Consider the following 21,597-nt stretch of genomic DNA (forward strand, 5'->3'; position numbering starts at 1 on the left):
ATATCCAAAATCAAACCGTACAATGTCTTAAAATTATTATTATTTTTATTTATTGTGTATAGAGAAATTATAAAGCATACACAAATGGTGAGGCACCACCAGAACTGCTATTACTATACTTCCCAGAAAATAAAACAAATTACAAATTACAAATTACAGAGAAATTAGTACAATTTCAGAAAGATAAACTTCTTGCTTAGTAAATAACTCAATAGTTTTAAAAAAATAGAGCACAAGAATGATTTGAATATAATCGCAAAAAAGCATTAAAATAAAAATAATAAATGCAGACTTATCACATAGTAAACGAAGACAATTAAAAAAACCAGAATTAATATAAAAAATACTGACAATTAAAGTAAATAGACTTAAAGCATTGATATGAATTTAGTAGCGACAGAGCGATACGAAGGAACTGAAGGGGATGAGTGAATGGAAGAGCGTAGTATGTTGTAAAATTTTGTGGCAGTGTAGGAAAACGCAGCCTTGAATTTCGATGTCTAGATAAGGAATTATGATATTGTGTGTCATCAGAATGGAGATTGGAATTCAAGGTACGGAGGTATCGAGGAATGCTAGAGGAAAATGAAAAATAAGACAACACAAGTAAAAAACATAATGCATGGTGATGCATCTTGAGCACAAAAAACAAGAGGAGATATGATCATACTTACATACATTAAAAGAATAACGAAAACATGAATTCTGAACACGCTGGACTCTGATATGTAGATCAAGTCGGCATAGTTGAACAAGGAAATTACAATCAGGGATACTAGGAATTTCTGTGAGGTTGATAGGATGTGATGAAATAGATATAAAAAGTGAAAACATAAGAAGACTGCGCGACATTTCATCACGATATGCTCATAAAAAATCCAGGAAGAGTCAAAATGGACTCCAAGAATTTTGACAGAGGGAGAGAAATAGAATTTGTGAGTGGTTAAAGAGAATGTTGAAAGAAGAGAGATGGGATCGTAAGGAAAGTGATCCTACAACAAGCAAAGAGGATTTAGAAGGGTTAAGATGGAGTGCATTGGAAGAGACCCATTGCATAATAGAGCAAAAGATCCTGGTTTATGTCAGCAGCAGCAGAGGAAGCTTCGGATATATGAAAAGAATACAATAGTACGACACTATCAGCATACGTGAAGAGTTTGGAGTTAAGTGATATGGACGCAAGGTCAGCGATAAATATCATGAAAAATAAAGGACCAAGGATGGAATCTTGGGGAACGCCGGAGGGGATATTGCAAAGAGGAGAGAAGGAGGGAGAAAGATTCTAAAGAACACGTTGAGAGCGATTAGTAAGGAAGAAACGTAAAAATGAAAAAGCGGAAGAAGATAGATTAGAGGAAAGAAGCTTCAGGAGAAGCAATTCGTAATCAACTGTATCAAAAGCTCTCGAAAAAGAACAATAAAGAACAATAAACGAGGATAATAATCCTGAGTCGAATCCGCGTAACACAGTATTAGATAAGTAGTAGTACTGTGAGAACTGCGAAAACTAAACTGACAATCAGGAATCGAATTGCACTTTCCAAAGAAGTCATTCAATTGATCGAAACAAAGCTCAAGCAGTTTAGAGAGGAAAGGAGTGATAGAAATTGGTCGAAAGGAGGAGAGTAAAGAGGTATTACTATTTTTAATAATTGGAAATACTACAGCTTACTTCTAAGCAGAGGAAAAAATGGAAGATAAGGAATAATTAAGAATGTAAAAGAGAGGGTCAAGACATTGTGGAAGACAGAATAGGAATATACAATCAGATATGTCAAAAGGACTGGCAGAAGTAAATTTTATGATCTTCAGGATATTAAAAAGATAGGTGGCTGTAATAGGGGAAAAAGAAAAAGAATCAGGAGTGATGAAGTTAGATGAACAAGAGATTTGAGAGGGTGAGAGGGAATCGAGAATAGAACTAGGAAGAGAGTAAAATCGATAAAATAATTGTTGAGGCGAGATGGATCGAGAAGATGGTTTGGGATAGATGGAGTGGACGAGGAGACTGCACCAAGAATAGACAGGTTACGCCAAAATTAAGGAGAGTTAGGAAAGAGGTAAGGATAGGAAAGCCTTTTTTTCGCAACGCACAGTTGTAATAACATTTCGAAGCTCTCTATAATGAATGAGTCGGTACTGGAGCGCTTAAACTTATTTAAAGAGCTCGAGATTTCAAAGCAATCAATTTTTTTACCACGGCGTTAATCCACGGGGCAGAAGGCCGAGCAGAGTGCCCTAGAAAAATCGGAGCAAGGCGATTAAATATAGAGAGTATCGAGGATTCAAAGAAGGGAACCATAGCGTCGATGTAAAAATTGAAAAGAGGCATCTAATCGATTTGGGAGAGTTCAGCCTCTATCAAATTAAAAATCGATTAGGAATCGATCTAATGTTACGATATAAGAATATCCGCGACCGACGCGATGGTCTCCTCAAGCGCAGAGCTGCATAAACGACACAGTGATCACTGATGTCAAAGATATCGCATGCATCGGACTCGACGACGTCCATGACGGATGAAACCGGAATAGAATCCAGAAGCGACTCGAAAGCAGATGTTATGAGGATCGGCAAATCGACAACCTGTCTGAGCGAGAAAAGCGACATCAAAAATGATAATGCGACCGCTATCGGTTTGCGAAAACATATTAATGTTAAAATCGCGCATGTAAACGATGAAATCAGTGCGACAGCAATCTCAGACAAACAAAACTCGATGTGACTGAGATCTATGAGCAGCGAGTGGGGAGAATACGATAAACGCATACAACAATTATTAACTATTTTTCTGTGATTACTGAGTATGATGATGCCCACCAGCTCCACGAGACTAGCTGGAGGAGCAACAAAGGTAAGCTCGCGGAAAGATAAAAAATCACTAATGAAAAGTGCGACTCCTCTTCTTCCCCCTTTCCCCCCGACATGCCGCAGACCGATTAAAGCGGGTAAGAAAGTACCCCGGAATAGCGACGTGTCCTTGGAATCCACAACAGGCAGATAAAAAATGATGGTCCCTTCTATTCTCTCAAGGAGTGTGACAAAAAAGTCAGCAGGCAGAGCTGAGATATCGAGCGCAGGAATCAGAGTCCCGTGACAGGTACCACTCTCCAGGCGGGACAGACAGTCCTCAAGAGAGAGCTGACCAGCTCTTAGCGCACTCAAAGACAGCACATCAAAGGTCGATGTCAGACATTCAGTTTTCTGCTCTACATAGGCAAGCCGCTGAACAAATCGAGGGCGACTAAACAACGTCTCCAACTTGCACTCTATACGATCGCCAGCCCAGATCTATATCCAGGCTCCAGCCAGGCAATACGGCTGTCCGTGAATGACAAAGTTGCCGAGAGAGAGGCAAGTGTAGCTCCAAGCTCGGACAGCGCAGTGGGGATGTCCGTCATTTCCGAGGCTATCGAATTTACCGAGTCGGATCCTTGAGCGGATTGAAAATTAATGGGAGAGAGAAATAGAGTAGTCTCAAGTCCAGAAAGTGCAGAGAAAGAACCTACCATCCTCAGAGGCGCAGATACAGTACCAGGCGCAGAGCTCGTGCAAACAGAAATGTGCTCGTTATTGTTCGTCTTGTAGAATGTGCAAATGCGCGTTGTAAGCGACAAAAAACGCTTACATTTGCAACATAGGTTGATAATAATGACTCATAATTAAATTTATGTATAAATGATTAAGTTATAATAACGATGTACAATTATATGTTAGAAAATATATAAGTAAAGAAAAACAGAAAGTAAATAATAATAATAAGTAATAATATAAAATAACGTTGACGTAAAAAACTAAAACAAAAAACAAAACATGAGGCACAAGCAACATATTGTATTATAATAATATACGTACTTATGAAATTAAAAAAAGTAACGGCCAACGGCATACAGCAAAACATAATTCGATAAACGCATAAAAAAAAAGAATGCTGATAATAGGGAATAATATACAAAGAATATAAGAATGCTCTCGGATATCTCCTACATCGGCAGCACATGATAATGGACTCTAGTAAAATATGTACGAACAAAGAGCTACACGGATATTAAAAACTATTGCACTAGTATAAAATATTCTATACAAAATGATAATGCATAACAACAAAACGAGAAATATGAAAATACCATGTAAGATTAAGTAAGAAAGAAGAAATAAGAAATAATAAGAACAAAATTAACATACTGATAACGAAATTACGACTTCAAAATCGCGAGGGACAGACGGAGATGTTTACGACGGCTCGCTGACGACCCGTTAAAAATATCTTTAAAACGTTTTTAACATATATAGCTTATGTTGCGATTTTGATATACATATTATCATAATCAAAATTTCGGCTAAAATTACCCTGATTTTAGGTCAAAATTTCTTATTTTACGGTATTCAAATAAAAGAGAACCGCCGATTTTAATCGGGAGTGGTGGAAAGTCTACAGATTGATTCGATTTTTGCCAGTGATCTTGATTTAAATTTTAAATTAAAAGTATATATTTTGTTGAGGAAATTTTCATGGTTATAAGTCTAATATATTAACTGACAAAAATGGAATTATTTCAATCAGAAATTTTCTTGAATAATTCTATAATAACTCCGCTAGTTAATATCTAGCTTTTTTAGTAGAAAATTTGCCGTATTTCGCTGAATGCCAAGATCGCGGCAACAGTTCATTCCAATATAATTCTCCTGTAGTTTGAGTTTGATCTGGTGGGATTTCAGTCTTGCGATCATCCTTCTGCAAAGCCGATTTTTTGCAGAACAAATCGTGAAACAGGAGCACAAAGAAGTACAGAAGCTCCACTATAGTGATGAAACTAAAGCCAATGAAGATACCACATAAACCGCCGATATCACCTATAACATGATTATTTATGTAATACGATGACTAGTAAGAGAAAATAAGATAATTTGATAAAACGGCCGCATGTTTTCAATGTTTATTTTTAAAAAGCATTACGCGAATGTAATGACGATTGAGATGGCTCCTTTTGTCTAAAAATCAATTGACTATCAGCATCGTTTGCCTATATCACTTTTATCGACAGTCCGTTTACAAAAATGATTACCTACAGTTCAATTGCCTACATGCACTTTTGCGCATAAACATAAAATTAATGTTAAGTTAAGTAAGAAAATAATTTGTATTTTTAAACAGAAAATTTGTGTGTTTTAAAGCAGAGAATAGTATATGTATAAATATAGTATATATATATATATATATATATTATATATATATATATATATAGTATATGCAATAGATATACAATATATAATATAAATACAATATAAATATATAATAATATATGTAATAGTATAGGCAATAGAACTGTAGGCAATAATACATGTAGGCAAATGTGACTTTGTTTCTTAAATTTTTATTTGTGCGCAAAGTGTAGGCAATAATTTGTATGCGCAAACGAATTGTTGGTAAAAGTGATGTAGGCAAACGACGCTGCAAGCAATTGATTTGTGAGCAAACAGGAGTTTCCTATGACGATTTTCGTTGTAAAAGAGATAGCTAATTTTTCCTGTGATATCACCGTCATCTTTTCTCTTCTTTTACACAGATATATTACCCTTTAATCAATGTTTTATAGATCGGATATGTATAATGCTATCTCTTTTCGTAATTCGTAAATACACGAGCATATACAAACACACATGTATACACTCCAAGCCTATTTAGAATCTCTCTTTTAAAATGGATTTTTAGGATTAATATTATTTAAATATCCATAATAATGTATTTTTTTAACATTATTTTTCAGATTTAATAACAATTATTGAATTTAAAGAAATATTTAATATTTAATATTTAAAAAACGTATTGTTACAGATATTTTAAATAATTCTCAAAATGTCAATTTTTTAAAAAGTATTTCTAAATCTATGTTTAAATTAAAACGATAGATTTTCTAAAAATGAGTAAAACGTCTAAAATTTTCAAAAAACATTAAATGAAAATTTATCACATTATTTCATCAGTACAAAGGATATAAATATTGCTATAAATGCATGTACATAATATATATTGGGTTGGAGGAAAAGGTCTGTGGAATTTAATTAGCTCAATATTACATGCTGAATATATTTGTTGCGAAATTTTTTACTACCAGATGTGAAAGTTTAAAATTTTTCCTTAAAAAATTCGTTTTTAAAAAATGTTCCTGCGACTTTTTATTACCAAATTACACACGGATTAAATAAAAGAGCATTCTGATTTTGATTGCTTATAATTCCGTTAAAAATCATCGTACCGTAATTAATAAAACAAATTCTTAAAGAATTTAAGGATTTAAAGCTGAAACGTTGCTGTATTAAGTAGTGTAATTGCCAATTTAAAAAAAAATATATAGAATATATGTACATTTGTGTTAAAAATGTTACTTTTTTTATGAGCGATCAAAGTTAGAATGCTCCTTTTTATTTAATTCACAAATAACTCAAGAACAAAAAATCGTAGAAACATTTTTAAAAAACGATTTTGTAAGGAAAATTCCAAACTTTTACGATATAGATAGTCGAAAATTTTTGCAAACTTCTTTTGGCATGTGACTTACAAAGTGAGAAGAAAAAATTCTCTTTCTCAGCTCGTAATTTTCTAAATATACAAATTACACATTTCACATAAATTCAAAAAATATAGTAACCATTCGAAAGTAGAGATTTCAAACTTTAAAACCTTTTCTTCAAATTTAAATTTTGATCATTTTTAACGAAGATATTGTATATTCAATTATAAGCTAACAAAATACCGCAGAATTTTTCTCCAATCCAATACATAATCAAATTAAAAAATTTTTTACCGAATATTAATTATATATGTATATTAAAAATTATTTTTTTATTTTTGGAATTATGAAAAGTCGAATAAACTTTTCCATGTTTATCGGAAAATATTTCTCGTTTCAGCAATATATTTGCAAAGTAAGCATTGATAATTAGAAATTGCTCTTTATGTAAGAAATATTATCTCTTTTTTGCACGAGAACTAGACTGAAGAAACGTGACGTACAAAACATTAAAAAATTTAAAAACATTAAAAATTTAAATTTTTGAGAACCCTTCAACATCTTACAGAAGAAAGTGGACAGAAAATTTCTATTCTGCTCTAGCTTTGATCATGTGATATCTTATTCATATGTTTTGTAAGAAAAGATACAAAACTGTAAAAAAATTCAATTATAATTAGTTTCGCATACTGAATGGAACGTTCTATATATATATTTACTTCTTTTTCCGCAATATGCAACTAATTAAAAATGATAAAGACAGAAATATCGCAAATTAAAGTTATTTTTTCAAAAATCTAATTATATATGTATGATATAAAGTGCTGAAATATTAAATATATCGATTATGTCTCGGCACTAAATATTTATACTTATATAATTTATTTTATAATGGGAATTTCAATTAAACATTGATCAATTCTGTATGATATGTCATTTACATTTCTTCCGCTTATCAATTTTATCCATTTTACAAAAAATTATTTATATAATATCCGCCTTAAGAAATAATTATTAGAATAAATTTTAAAGAAACTAAGTAAAATAATTAAATTCATAATTATAAGATTTCTGAAAGAAGCATTAAATAAAAGAAAGAATCTTATTTCTATGATTGGTCCTATACTCAAAATAGATTGAATTTACTTCATAAATCTTTTCGAAAAGTTTTTAATCTAATAAAGACTTGCAAAATTTTGAATTGTAAAAGTTTAAACTCCCATGTACAACTATGATTTCTTAACAATTTGTACTTACTTAAAAGATTATACCAGTAAGAAGACACATCTTGTTTCAATTGGATTGTGCGGTAGTTCGAAAAGTATACATGCAGCACTCCTTCATTAGTAATTTTGTAATTCGGACTGAAATTAAACAAAGATATGACCACGTCTTTTTTAGAAATAATCTTCAAAAAGTATTTTATTTTTTATAATAATAAAAATGCCATGCTTACAATAAGTTAGGTTCAAATGTACCGTGATCCATGTGATTTCTTCTACTTAATATAGCATAAGCAGTATCGTTGCAAGCAGGATAACAATGTAAACAATGTAAAGCTTTGTCTTCTTCTTCGAGAAAGAAACTGTGATTGTCCTCGTAAGGGAAAATCATCAATTGTTTAGCTATTCCAGAAAATAAATGACCAATATATTGAGTAAATGATATAATCAGTATTATTAATTTATTTATATAATATGTTATAGGTAATAAAAATATTAAAATTTTGAAATTGCTTATGTAAAAAAGTAACTATTTTTATTATTAATAATATAATAAAATGTTTACATTTATACTTATTTAGGCATTGGAAGTCCGTGATATTGCAAATACGCCATGAATCTGAAATATAACAAAAAAATATATATATATATAAAGATTATTAAAAAAGTATATACACACACACACACACACACACACACACACACACACACACACACACATATTTATGTATTATATGTAAAGCATAATAATAATCACAAATAAATAAAGAATATTTGTAAAATTAATCTGTAAAATAAGATAAAATTGTATAAATAAAATTAAAATTTCTTTTTTAAAGCAAATTTTAAAAAATTAGATTGTTTTTACAACTTAAATAATTATTTCCATTTACACAGTCAGTCCGAAATGATTTCCGACTGACCTTAATGTTGACCTTGATACTTAAAGAGGTTTCGCGTGGTTCGGTATTTGTATGTATTAGGATTACAACTCAAAATAATAATATTGAGAAGAAAACACGTGGTTACATTTAACACATAATAAATAATATGTTGTTAACATTTTTCCGAGAAAATATTATATTTTATTCACTGATAGTTGCTGCAACATTAATTAAAAAACATTAATTATATAAGGAAGCTGTTATGTTAAAATGTTGCGGTATTCTTTCATTACAATTACACCTTGTTTTAAACATAAACTCTGCTAAATAATTCATGTAATGATCTTCTTTTATGTCAAAATGGGCTAAATAGCATGCATATCTCACATCATAATCGCTTGGAAACGTGAAACACGAGATTTATCCTATATATACTTTGCTGAAATATACTTTGTTTGTTTCAGAAATTATATTCTATTTATATAAAAATTGTTTTGTTAATAACTTTTCAATAAACAGTGAGCGACGGAAAGGTCAAAACATTTTGACTTTTTGAGAGTCAAATTAACAATCGTTGGAAGCATGAACAATTAAAAAAATTAATAATGTGCTTTTACTAACATTCTTTCTTGCCACGACGTGGGTAAATGAATGGTCTGCATCCACAGAACTCCTGTATGTCATTGATCTTACAATTGACGATACAATCACTGTAAGTATATATCGTAATATTTGAAAAAACTATTTCATCTGAAAAAATGCATTTACGTTTATTTCTGGGCAAATTTATAATGGTTTGACTACTGCTAAAGAGCGTTGCTTCCACATTCAGATATGTTTCGTATTGAGGCATAGCGAATACTTCCGTGACACCACCACTGGTCATATCTGGATAATCAGTAGGATTGAACACAGTCACCTAAAAACTCAATGAATGTTAGTTTACTAAATTTCTCTCTTTTCCCTCCCTTTCCCCACTCTTCCCCATTCTCTCTCTCTCTCTCTCTCTTTCTCTCGAGCGCACGCGCGCACATGCACGCACACCACATTTTTTTAAATTCAATTAAATTACAGATAAGAATGTATTAAGAAGTCAGAGCGATTCTTTGTGCGTATCTATAATAATAAAAAGTCCATTTCTAAGATAAAACAATATTTTAATATATATATGTATATATATATATATATATATATATATATATTATATTAGGTGTTGGAATTAATTCGTAGCGTTTTACAAGTGATGGGAAGTACTTTCATTAATGTATTTTTTAATGCTCATGTGAAATAAATAACATTCTTTCATTAAAAACGCTACGTATTAATTCCAACACCTAATATATTAAAAATATATATATACACATATATATCCGTACGCAATCGACATGCGTACTTCATGCTTGCATACTTCAAATCATTCTCAAGGAAAATTGAATATATTAATTCGATCCTGTCTAAGAAATGCAAGAGTAATGATTTACAAATTGTGATTTTTTTCTGAACGAATAACTTTTCCAACTCATAATAAGTAACTATAACTGTAACTGTTTTAACTTTACATTATCATCATAAAATGAATGATAAATAATTTTTCCTTGATAGCAAATTTAATTATAGCTCCAAAATGTGTGTGTGTGTGTGTGTGTGTGTGTGTGTGTGTATGTATGTATTATAAGTCGTTCTGAAGAATGTGGGATATAATTAAGAATGACTGTTTTGCTTTCTCAACTAATTAAAATAATCATAATGTCGTTTTCACTTACTTTCCAACCCTTAATAGGCAATATTGAATAAAAATAGTCATCTAAAAGTGGATCCATTATGACTGATAGACCATGTTCTATTCCGAGATTCTCCACTCGTTCCTGGTCTCTCATTAGTTTAATCATATTGTTCAGTCTGTTAGAATAATAATTTTTCTGTCATCAATTTTTCATATAATTATAATGCTTATATTTAACAGTAGGGTGTCCCAATTTTTCGCAAAACTTTATCAGCATACTCTACAAGTAAAAATAAAAAAAAATTTTATGTACACATAAAATTTTTATAAATGCTTTATGAGCCATAGCTTTTAAAGGTATGATAAAAATACAAAATGATAAATGAAAATTTTATACTGGCAAAGTTTTGTCGAAAAAAAAACACCTATATCTCACTTTAAGTTACAAAAGTGTAATACTAGTTGAACCATAAAAAACAGACTGTCACTGTGTCAGACTGCTCTATAGAAGTCAGAGCCATTCAGCTAGCGCAGTGATTCTTTATTATAACTAGTGTTGTTTTTAGTTTCTTTGGTAATATAAATATATAAATCAATCATAATAAAGAATTACTGAGCGACTTTGTCTTTTCAAGTCAGTAGAATCCATTAATGATAACCGATGATTCGCGATAAGCAATGATATGAAATAAACATAAGGGCATTCATAAGAATTTTGATATATGCTGATACATAATTGATCGCAATTGAGATAATATATGGAAGAATCGTGCATAAATAAAGCTAGGGTAATCATTCGTACTCTTTTTATTGTATATGTATTCTTTTTTCGGGCGATGGATTTTCAATGTGCACTCTTTTTTGTACTACTTTTGAGACTTAGAAGCGAGCGATAGGATTGAAAGATATTAAGTCACAATGACACTGTCTCTATCAATGATATTTGAAATATATTAATATAGTACAGGATAAGCATGGAATAAGACATTAAGACCGCAAAATCAATGAGCATCCAGCATAAAATCGCGATATTGATTTACATAAGATGCTGATTAGATATTAACTTTAATTCGCGTTGCTTCCACTTTTTTCACTCTGCATTTTCGCTTTTTCTTTTTTCAACGTCCAAATATATATCTGATTTTAAGTTTAGAAATTTTTTACATAAAGTTGTTTTTTTCGTACTGTCTAAATGAATTTAAAAAAAGTTTAAAAGAAATACAAAATAATAATTTTAGGTCAACAATGTCTGCTTTTCCATTTTATTCTCCATTCTCCGTTCTCCGTTTTTTTTTAATGTTTGTCAATCTTTGTGAAAAAAATGATAGTGTACTACTTTTGTATGATGGATGTCCTACTTCATGTACATTGTATCTTGTCACTCTAAATGAAACAAATAAAATAGAGTGTTTCGAACTATTATGATTCAAAACTTTAAACTTAATCGGTTTCGAATCTCTTAAGTTCAAAAATGAATCAAATCGAATCCATTGTTGTTCGATTCGATCCGAATTCCAACTGATTCATGCACTTCTAATTAATAAACTATAAAACAAAACTTGTACAAATGAAATACTATTGTACCGCATGCTTTTATTAAAACTGAAAATATAAATGTAAATCAAATTAATATGAAAGATAATTTTTTCAATAAAACATAACAATGAATTATTAATCATTAAAAATTAATATATATTGCCAAGAATATACATTGGAATATAAAAAAATAAGAAAACTTATGTTTATTGATTTTAAATAAGTTTTTCTTTGATTAAAAATTGATTCCAATTAAATATCTGTTAAGAAAAATTTATTTCCATATTAATATTATAATTAAAAAGTACTCATGAATTATTCTATATAAAAGATCGATTTTTCTGTTCGCGGTACTTAATTTATCGTGTGTACATAAATAGATTAAGGCGAACAACAGTATTTTCCTATATTGATATACTACGATCAATAATGATCAAAAACCAATGCAAGATATAATGCAAATTATTTGGTATTAAGCGTATTACAATTCAATTGATATCAATTTGATATTTATCATTTTTAAATATATGTTTAAAAAATATTTAAAATAATTAATTAAAAAAAATAACAATCTATTTATTGTCTTTACCATCAAGATATAGTGATAAAATATAATAAAATAACACAATGATAAATAAAACAATTTTATATAAATTAATATAAATAATAAGACAATTTCGTATATAAATGGTAAAACATTTTTATATGTAAGCACATACAATGATAGCTTCTGAGAAGAGAGGGTTCTATTTGTCTATACAATGAAATCTACAGTTTAATTGTCTGCACATAACGATATTGCACACACGACCATATTGCATCTAAATACAATAATATTTTTAAAAAAAGAAGGTAAACGCCAAGAATACGGATTCCGTTCGATGTCACAAATAGAGTCCAAAAGTGAAAATACCTTTCGCAAGAGCCATCTTGCCTACTCATACTTCAGAGTTACATTGTAAAATTATCTGCCTAGTTCTTTTTGGTAAGTTTTTTTTAGGGGAGTGGGACGGGGTTATAATCCTCTCGAACGAAACTTATCATATAATCTCAATCGAACTTCGCTCATAGTTAATTTCGTTTGATTTTCAATTATATTTCGAAGCTTCGTTCTCGAGATTACAACAATGTAGTTATTTAGAGTGCAGGTAATTTATGTTATGTGTGCAATACACTATGTACAATATAATTGTGTACAAATGAAGCTGTAGGCAAGAGTTTTGTAAACATATATATATATACTTTCCTTTTTTGAAGACCTTCATTTACCCATTCTGAAATGTCATTGCGCTGCCTGTACGTAGGCAAACTAGTCGAATAAGTAGTTAAATTACGTATTGTATGCTTCGCGAGAATTTTGAAAGCACGGAATACTCACTCAGGAATGTCGTCGCTTTCACGTACGTAATTAAAGGTGCAGCAGTATCCGTCCTGTGTCTTGCGAAACTCAAAAAGCTCTGAGCAATTTCTGTAGATTCCATGCAACATACATTTCAATAACATCATCGAACATTGTGGCGTCAACTGGAAAATGTAAATATACGACATGTATTGTAATAACAATTCTCCGACAATTTTTTATATAAGCGATAACAACGATGGCTGACATGCGAAGTATCGTATAAATAATATTTTGATTGTTCTTTGGAGGAAATCTTTTATTTAAAGCGCAGAAAAGTAAACATGCTTGTCTGCATAAATGATATTTATTTATTTGAACCACTAGAAGATGAAAAATTAGAGAGATAAATTTAGACAGGGAATATTCGCGAGAAAGATCGGCCTAGTAATGGAATCACGCTTTTCGAAGAAATTTGCATTTAAAATTAGACAGATTTGAATTTAACTTCTATTATTATATTAAACAATAAAAGTTATGCAATTTTCATTATTAGTTACTTAATTATTACGCAATTAAAAGAAGTTTATGTGTATATTTGTATGTTTATAAGAAAAGTCTAATAAAAGTGTTTTTGTAAGTATAACTCTAGTATATCACATATATTTGAAATAAGATGTTGATTGAGTTTGCGTACGTACAATTTTCATTATTTGAGCGACATCATAAGATCCGTTGTAATAAGTTGTTAAAAGTTTATCTAATTCCACATTATTACTATTGTCTATGACCATCATAGAAACGTAGAGATTGCCCAGCTGCATTATCAAATTGAGAATTTCATCGACTGACCGGTCCGTAACTTTTGCATTAGAACTAATTAAAAAAAAAATTATAGCAAATATTTCAATTCAAGTCGTCATATATGATACATATGTTTCAAGGATATTTTTAATATATAGTAAGGAGAACAAAAAATGCACGACTTTCTTTTTACCATGTAATTAATGTTCACATTGTTCAATAACATAACATATTTCATATATTTTTATAATACATTATACTGTGGAAAATATTTTAAAATGTTTATAATATAAAGTTGGACAAACTGGTGTCTGTAATGAGAAAAGTAATACTTTCAAAGTTGATAATTAAGTTTTCACTCGGTGTGATGGACAAATTAATTGACGGTACGTCATACAGATACAATGCTGTCAAAAACTCGTAATAGCTCTACTAACAAATATTAATAACGTATATTTTCATACTATAATTGCTTTCTTATTGATTTAATTTTTTGTAATCGTAAATAAAAAGAATGTTATTAAAGTAAAATTATTAAATAAGTTTCGGAAAAAAACAGTTCTTATAGTATAATTATTTTTTTTATTGTCTTTCATAATTAAACCGTTTAATTTAGAGTAAATTGTATTTTCTGTGAATTACATTTAAAAATAGCATCAAGATCTTTACTTGAAAATAAAATATGATGAAAAATTCAAATCGAGCATTTTTTTTTTAATCTCTACTATACATGATAACCTATGTCATATATGATATATGATATTTATTTTTTTTATCTACTGTATAAGTACGTACTATATAAGTGCGTAATTCGAATAACTTTGCATTATGTAATTCCATTTATTTAGTTATTAATAAATAATGTTACACATTTTAATTTTCATATAATAATTTTAATAGCATATTTAAATGTGCGTTTGCTAGTAAAGCATATAAGAGGGACGCGAATTCTAAGGATGTCGATCCTTAATAGTACCATAATATTTCATCGGTATCCGTGTACACATAAATGCATGATATGTTTAATATACGTGAATGTAATTTGAATTTATTTAGTATATAAATTCAACTCACATATTGATCGCCAGTTTTTTCGCGGATTGCAAACTAATCCTATTAATAGAGCAGATGGCGATTCCTAAAAATTGTTGAGATATATATTTTTTATCAATGCGATAAAATAAAATAAAAAGAAAAGAGAAAATAGAAAATGACTAAAAAAGAGAAAATCATATATTTGAAGCATAAAACTTTTTATACTTATTAAATAAAATATTAATTGTTTAACCTTTCCATTTACAGTCAGCCGCAGTTACACGTGTATTGAAATATACGGGTACACGTGTAACGTATTCATATTTTATTTCGTGTAATTATTAATGATAAATGTATCTGTATATTTCAATACACGTGTAACCGTATATTGAAATGTATCTAGGTAACAAGCCACGTCATTTTGTCGTCATTTTGACGTCAGCTTGCTACCAATGCACGTATGGATATATGTGCATTTTAAACTGTGTATTTCGATACACGTATTAATTAATCGTATATCCATGTATTAAAAATTTCACGGATTGAAACATATATTAATTAAACGTGTACACTTATACACGTGTATTTTTAATACATGTTCAAAATCATGATCTACAGTTCCTATACCTTATTCGTTATCACTTAACTTTTGAACCACGCATCAATTGAACAGGAAGAGTATTGATTTGTTACTCTTACATTTTTATCATGAGAAGATAGAAAGATTTTTTATTTAACGTATTGAAAATGGCTCAAAGCAAACTCGGAAAACGTATTTAAAGATTTTTAATTTAATTTAAGGTATAGATATTTTATAATAAAGAAATTCATTTCGCACTGATTACCGCGCAAAAAATTTTCATTAATTCATTTTGTATTTTATTATTGACAAATTATTTTCTTATATAATTTTTATGTTTTTAAAAAGGGAATTTGTATTTTTAAGCGAAGATTTAATACATAAAACGCACGTACTATACTAAAATTGTGTACAATTCGTATTGTAAATTGTATACAATTAATTCATAAAAATTGTTTTGTTAATAACTTTTTAATAAATAACATTAAAAATCAAGATCAAGATTATGCGAAGGTCATTTGAAGCTGACTGTGTAAAAAGAAAGATTTATCAAAACATCTGTTTAAAAAAAAAGGAGATGTTTATATATATATATATATAAAATTCTATTTCCCTATATTTTTTTGTATTTTGTAACTCTGTTTCTTATTTAATTTTAATATCTATAACAAAGAAAGCTTCTTTATTTGAATATATATGTATAAATATATCAATTTGAATATTTTCATAATTATTATGATTAATTCCATCTAGAAAAATGTTAGAAGATAAATAATCCTAATTAAATGAACTATTTATTAATTTACTATCAAAAATCAAATAAATCTTCATAAATAAATTGCATGCACACATACAAGTTGAAAAAATATCTTAATCTTTATATACCTGGAAAGAATAAATGAGACGTTTGAATATCATTTGCATCCCTGGAAGTTATTAAAGGTGCTGACACAAATTCGTGATAGGAAGTATGAATCATACTCACCAGAAAAGATATAATTATGCAATGTATAATAACCCACATAATTCTGAAAGATATATTTAATTAAACAACAAATGCAACATAAAAAAATGAATAATATAAAGATATAAATAAATAACGCTCGAAGTTTGCACAGCAAAATTCAAGTGTACGAGCAATACAAGATGTTTTATTAAAATCTTAAAATTAATTCAACATACCATTAAAAAGAATATAACAATAGACGTTTTGTCTTTCTCAATATAATAAAATGAACCTATCTATTTCGTTTAACAATATTGAAATCGAGAATAATTTTTTCATGCCAATTGATGATTATTGATAGTGAACCATCAATTCTTAAAATCGATCCATAATTAAAAGTTTCAAAACCCAATTCTCGTTTGACGGCGAGAATTTTGTTTAGTCCGACAGTGTAAGACTAATATCAAGATTACTTGTCTAAATCAAATTACAATAAATTTAAAATTAATAGGAATTTTGACTATAAAAATTTATAAAAACAAAAACTTACATTAATGATGTAATACAATTTCTTTTAGATTTTCAATATATAATAACGCTTTTTTTAGATACAAAAGTGACAAGAGTATTACTTCCGGTGATCGAGAATATATATAGATACACATTCGATAATGATTGGTGGGAGAACAAAAAGTATTCTGTTTATTGTTTCTATTAGAATTGCATTTCATTCATTAAAACAATATATTTTTTAAGAAATTTCCTTTAAGATGTCAAAATATGAAGCATTGATCAACTCAATGTCTTTAATGCGATTAATACCGTTTCTTTAATATAAATCATTTCTGTTATTAATCTTTTATGGTAGTTCAATATCTAAGATTTTTGTGTTCTCCGAATCGAAAGAGTGATTATGTTTTAATGTGTTCTGATATTACTGAATATTTCAATGAATTCAATTTTATATTATTCATATGTTCCTTAACTCTTGTTTACAGTTGTCTTTCTGATTGTCCTACGTATGATGCATCGCAGTTCTTACAATTAATTTTATAAACTACGTGATTTTTTTCGAAATGATTCCGTAATATTTTTGTGTACTTTAATAATTTTGTTTAAATTGTTTATCGATCTAAACCCGAAAGTAATTGTTAATTTATTAAATAACGATGTTGAATCCGAAAATTCTTTAATATAAGGAATTACTATAAGATCTTTTTTTATAATATTACGATTATCATCTGTTTTTTGACCATAATTAAAAAATTTAGATTTATTAATGGAAAGATTTTTTTATCCTTTTATTAATCGTGTCAAAATGAGACAGGGAAACCATTGTCCATCAACAAATTTATGCATTTTTTAATATTATCCTCATAAAAAGATGGATGGGATAATAAAATAGCATGATCAATTAAACTATAAATAGTTTCTTTTTGGCATTGTGGATGATTCGAAAAATATGAAATGTAACGTTCAGAAAAAGTATCTTTATGGAATTAATTTATAATAATTTTATTTGTAGATCTTATTATTATTAATGAGATGTCCAAAAAATTGAAACAACGGTTTTCCTCAATCTTAATTGTAAAGTTGTCTTTGATGATATGTATTAAATTTTGTAAAGATATTCTTTATTTCATCTCTTGACAAAAAATTATTCCCGATTTGCAATATTATTAAACAAAATAGATAGGTTTATTTTATTATATTGAGGAAGACTCTGTGAGTCGCAACGTCTATTGTTATATTCTTTTTAATGGTATGTTAAATTAATTTTAAGATTTTAATAAAATATCTTGTATTTCTCATATATTTGATCATTAATATTTAAATTGTTTTGCTGTAAAAATGAATTTTAGTGCAAAAATGAAAATAAAAAGAGGAATAATCTCGAATGGCTTTGATCCTGACAAATGATATCCAGGACATGATCCTGAACAATATTTAAGATATTTTAGCCATTGGTCGGACACCTTGGGTGATGCTAACGCCGATGGTACTTTAATAACTTTCAAACATCGTAACTCAAAAAGTACTCAAAAAATAACTTTATTACTGTATTTTGGAAAGCTCTCGACATCGACTATTAAATTCTGGAATCAAAAGTAGGGTGTTTTATTTTAAAGAATCATGATCTTGGCGACGCCACCCAAGTCAAACTGATAAGATTAGTAAACAGATCTTTTCGAACCCTACAACTTTTATCTGAACAATTTTTCTCAATAATACAGTGTTTCCAAGATAAAAATTTATAACGCTTTATTTTGAACACCCAATATATTAAAATATTTAATATATTAAATCAAATTATATATATTAAAATATTTAATATTTAATGCAAAAGTAAAACTCATTATTAATTAAAACAAAAGTTAAAAAAGCCATATTTGTTTCGAAAAAGCCAAATTTAGCAGCACGTCTTTTGTGATACTTATATCTATTTATAAATATAAATTTTTGTTTATATGTCGAGAAATGCCTACATAATCCTATATTCATTTGTGCACACTAATCATACTGTAAATAAATGTGATTTTGATTGAGTTTACCTTTCAAACCAAGGTCTTTGAGAATCGACAAGATATTTTAAACTGTTTACACTGGAATGTATACAATACAATTTTAAACTCTTTAATGTAGTCTTCAAGCGCGGTGATTTCTCCGAAACTTTTATCATCCATGCTTGCTTGATAAAAGTATTGCTTTTAGGTATAACTTTATTTCTTTCAACCCACAACATTTATTTATCGTTTTTAAAATATATAACACAGAAGTTAGTTAATTTCAGCCTAGAGTAAATAATTATTTAAGATATTTTGTATTATTCAATCACATTATAGTATGCAACTTTTCAAATTGGTCTTGAATTAGATTATTTATAAGATTAAAAAAAGTAATTGTAACAAAAATATATAACAAAAATGTAGTAAGAATTATTTTTTTTCTAAAAAAAACTTTTTTCTATTCTATATAAGGTGATAATTAAGTACTCTAAAAGGTTTTAAGGAGTAATTTTTCATATTAGATAAAGCCGAAAACTTGATATGACCTAACTATTATATATATTTCAACAGCTTAATTTTAAAAATACAAGGTGTTAAAATTGAACAAAAAATTTTTTCTAAATAAGTTTTTTTTCCATAAATTTCAAAACTAATTCGGATTATTTTGATGAAACTTTATGCATAGTTCATCAAAATAGCTTGTAGTTTTCGAAGTTTTTTTTAGAAAAAAAATCAAATTTGTCTTTTAATTTTGTATCCTTGAAATTATGCTGTTTTGGATATATATAATGATATAAAGTTTCCCCCCCACCTTAAATTAATCTGAGGAATCACCCTTTAAAATCTTTTGGAGTACTTAATTATCACTTGCTGTAAAAATATAACGATGCATAAAAATATTGAAGTAAAATATTGGATGTCTTGATACATCTCAAATATTTTTTTTTGCAAAATTACAGTTTTTAATTAATTCAAGTTCAAAATTAAAATTTATGATAAAAACATACTTTATATTTCTTGATCAACAATTCTAACATATGTATTTACCTATATCAATTGGCTTCTATTTTTTAAATAGAGATCAAGACACAAGACCAAGAGATGTATAAACAAAAATTAATTCAATTATAGATGCATTATGCAATTTTGCAGGCAGAGAATATTTAATACTCTTAGAATTTTTCAAAGTCAAATAATTATTTATCAAACTATACAACGATCTAAATTTTGCAAAATTCTAAAAGCAATCGTGAGAAAATAAAATATGATAAATGAATGATTTACAATTACAATCTTTTGAGTGATATTGTATGCAGTTCACTCACTTTAGTAATCACAAAACGCGAGCAACTGATTATATCAAACGAAAGAAAATATTACAATTGGATATGCAACACAAAATTAAAACTCCCATAATGCAATCACACTATATTACGGATAGCGCAGGTATAATAATATTCCGAGCACTTGTGCGGCGTAAATGACGTCAATCGTAATCTGCGCTTGACATTGGGACTAGTAAGGAATTGTAAAACGCGCGATCAATTCGTGCATGCATTGATTCCTATTATGATAAAAGAGCAACAAGATCAGAGCGTGTATTTGGTATCATTTAATTACTATTCCGCTACTACACTACGCTTGCAATCGCTTGCTGTCACAAGATAAAACTGTGTCATTCATCGTTTCCCTGGCAATATCATGAATAATTTATAAGTAGATATTAATGTATCTTTTTAATGTATCTTTTTTTTATTAATATAACTTTTGCGATAAAAAAAGCGGAAAATTTTTGAAATACTATACTTTATGTGTTAAATGTTTTAATAATTGTTAACAATATTTTGTTTTTTTTACAATACATTAATAATTCTTTGCATTATTAGGCACTATATATATCATATATATCAAAAGTTTAATTTCCTTAAAAAATTCCTTTTATTGTTTTACACTTATTTGTATACATATTATATTAATTATCATTGTTTATTTCAATGCATTGAGTTTAGCTTGATCTTTTATAACTTATCCATATGTAATAACTGGATTTTATATCAGTTAAAGTAGTAACATGATGTAAGATCCAAAATATACATTTTACCAAGAAATAAAAGAATTTTATGTCATAATTATTTTAAAATCGCGTTTAGAATTTTACATAATTTAAAATATTTAATATTAAAATAATAAATTATACAAAAATAATTCTAATAATTTATAAAATACAAAGAGATATATTTATTGATGCAAGGGAAAATGATTCCTTTTGGATCTTACATCATTTATCTGAATTTTTTATCTCCGTATGCTTTGAGATCAGATTCAGCAACGAATTGTTCGAATCGTTAAAAATACTATATGAGCCTTGAATTATCGGATGATAATCAATTTAGCCATTTTCAATTTATTTTTAAATTAAAGTTTTGTTCTTTATATTATAATGTTTATATTAAGAAATTGAATCTAGTTTTATAATATTCGAAACTTTTAAAATCAAAACGTTGGTGA

The 21,597-nt window shown here is 28.3% G+C and overlaps 1 protein-coding gene across 2 annotated transcripts; it reads right to left on the reverse strand.

Moving 5' to 3' along the window:
• Positions 1–31: 31 nt before the first annotated feature.
• On the reverse strand, positions 32–20,707 carry LOC105147421 (sodium channel protein Nach). Of its 2 annotated transcripts, none has more exons than XM_087404661.1 (12): positions 20,415–20,707; positions 19,135–19,374; positions 16,522–16,664; positions 15,096–15,159; positions 13,919–14,093; positions 13,257–13,402; positions 10,383–10,518; positions 9,241–9,538; positions 8,301–8,354; positions 7,969–8,137; positions 7,770–7,876; positions 32–4,854 (listed from the first exon to the last, which is right to left on the reverse strand). In XM_087404661.1, exons 2-12 carry the CDS (start codon positions 19,323–19,325, stop codon positions 4,601–4,603), a joined length of 1,737 nt encoding a protein of 578 aa, XP_087260787.1. In that variant the 5' UTR covers positions 19,326–19,374; positions 20,415–20,707; the 3' UTR covers positions 32–4,600. The 2 variants fall into 2 exon arrangements, with proteins under 2 accessions (XP_087260787.1, XP_011056715.2); XM_011058413.2 differs by having other exon boundaries at positions 19,135–19,185; positions 20,415–20,703.
• Between the last annotated feature and the right edge of the window lie 890 nt (positions 20,708–21,597).

The sequence above is a fragment of the Acromyrmex echinatior genome, chromosome 1 (assembly GCF_024713525.1).
Source record: "Acromyrmex echinatior isolate Ae372 chromosome 1, ASM2471352v2, whole genome shotgun sequence".
NCBI classification, from domain to species: Eukaryota; Metazoa; Arthropoda; class Insecta; order Hymenoptera; family Formicidae; genus Acromyrmex; species Acromyrmex echinatior.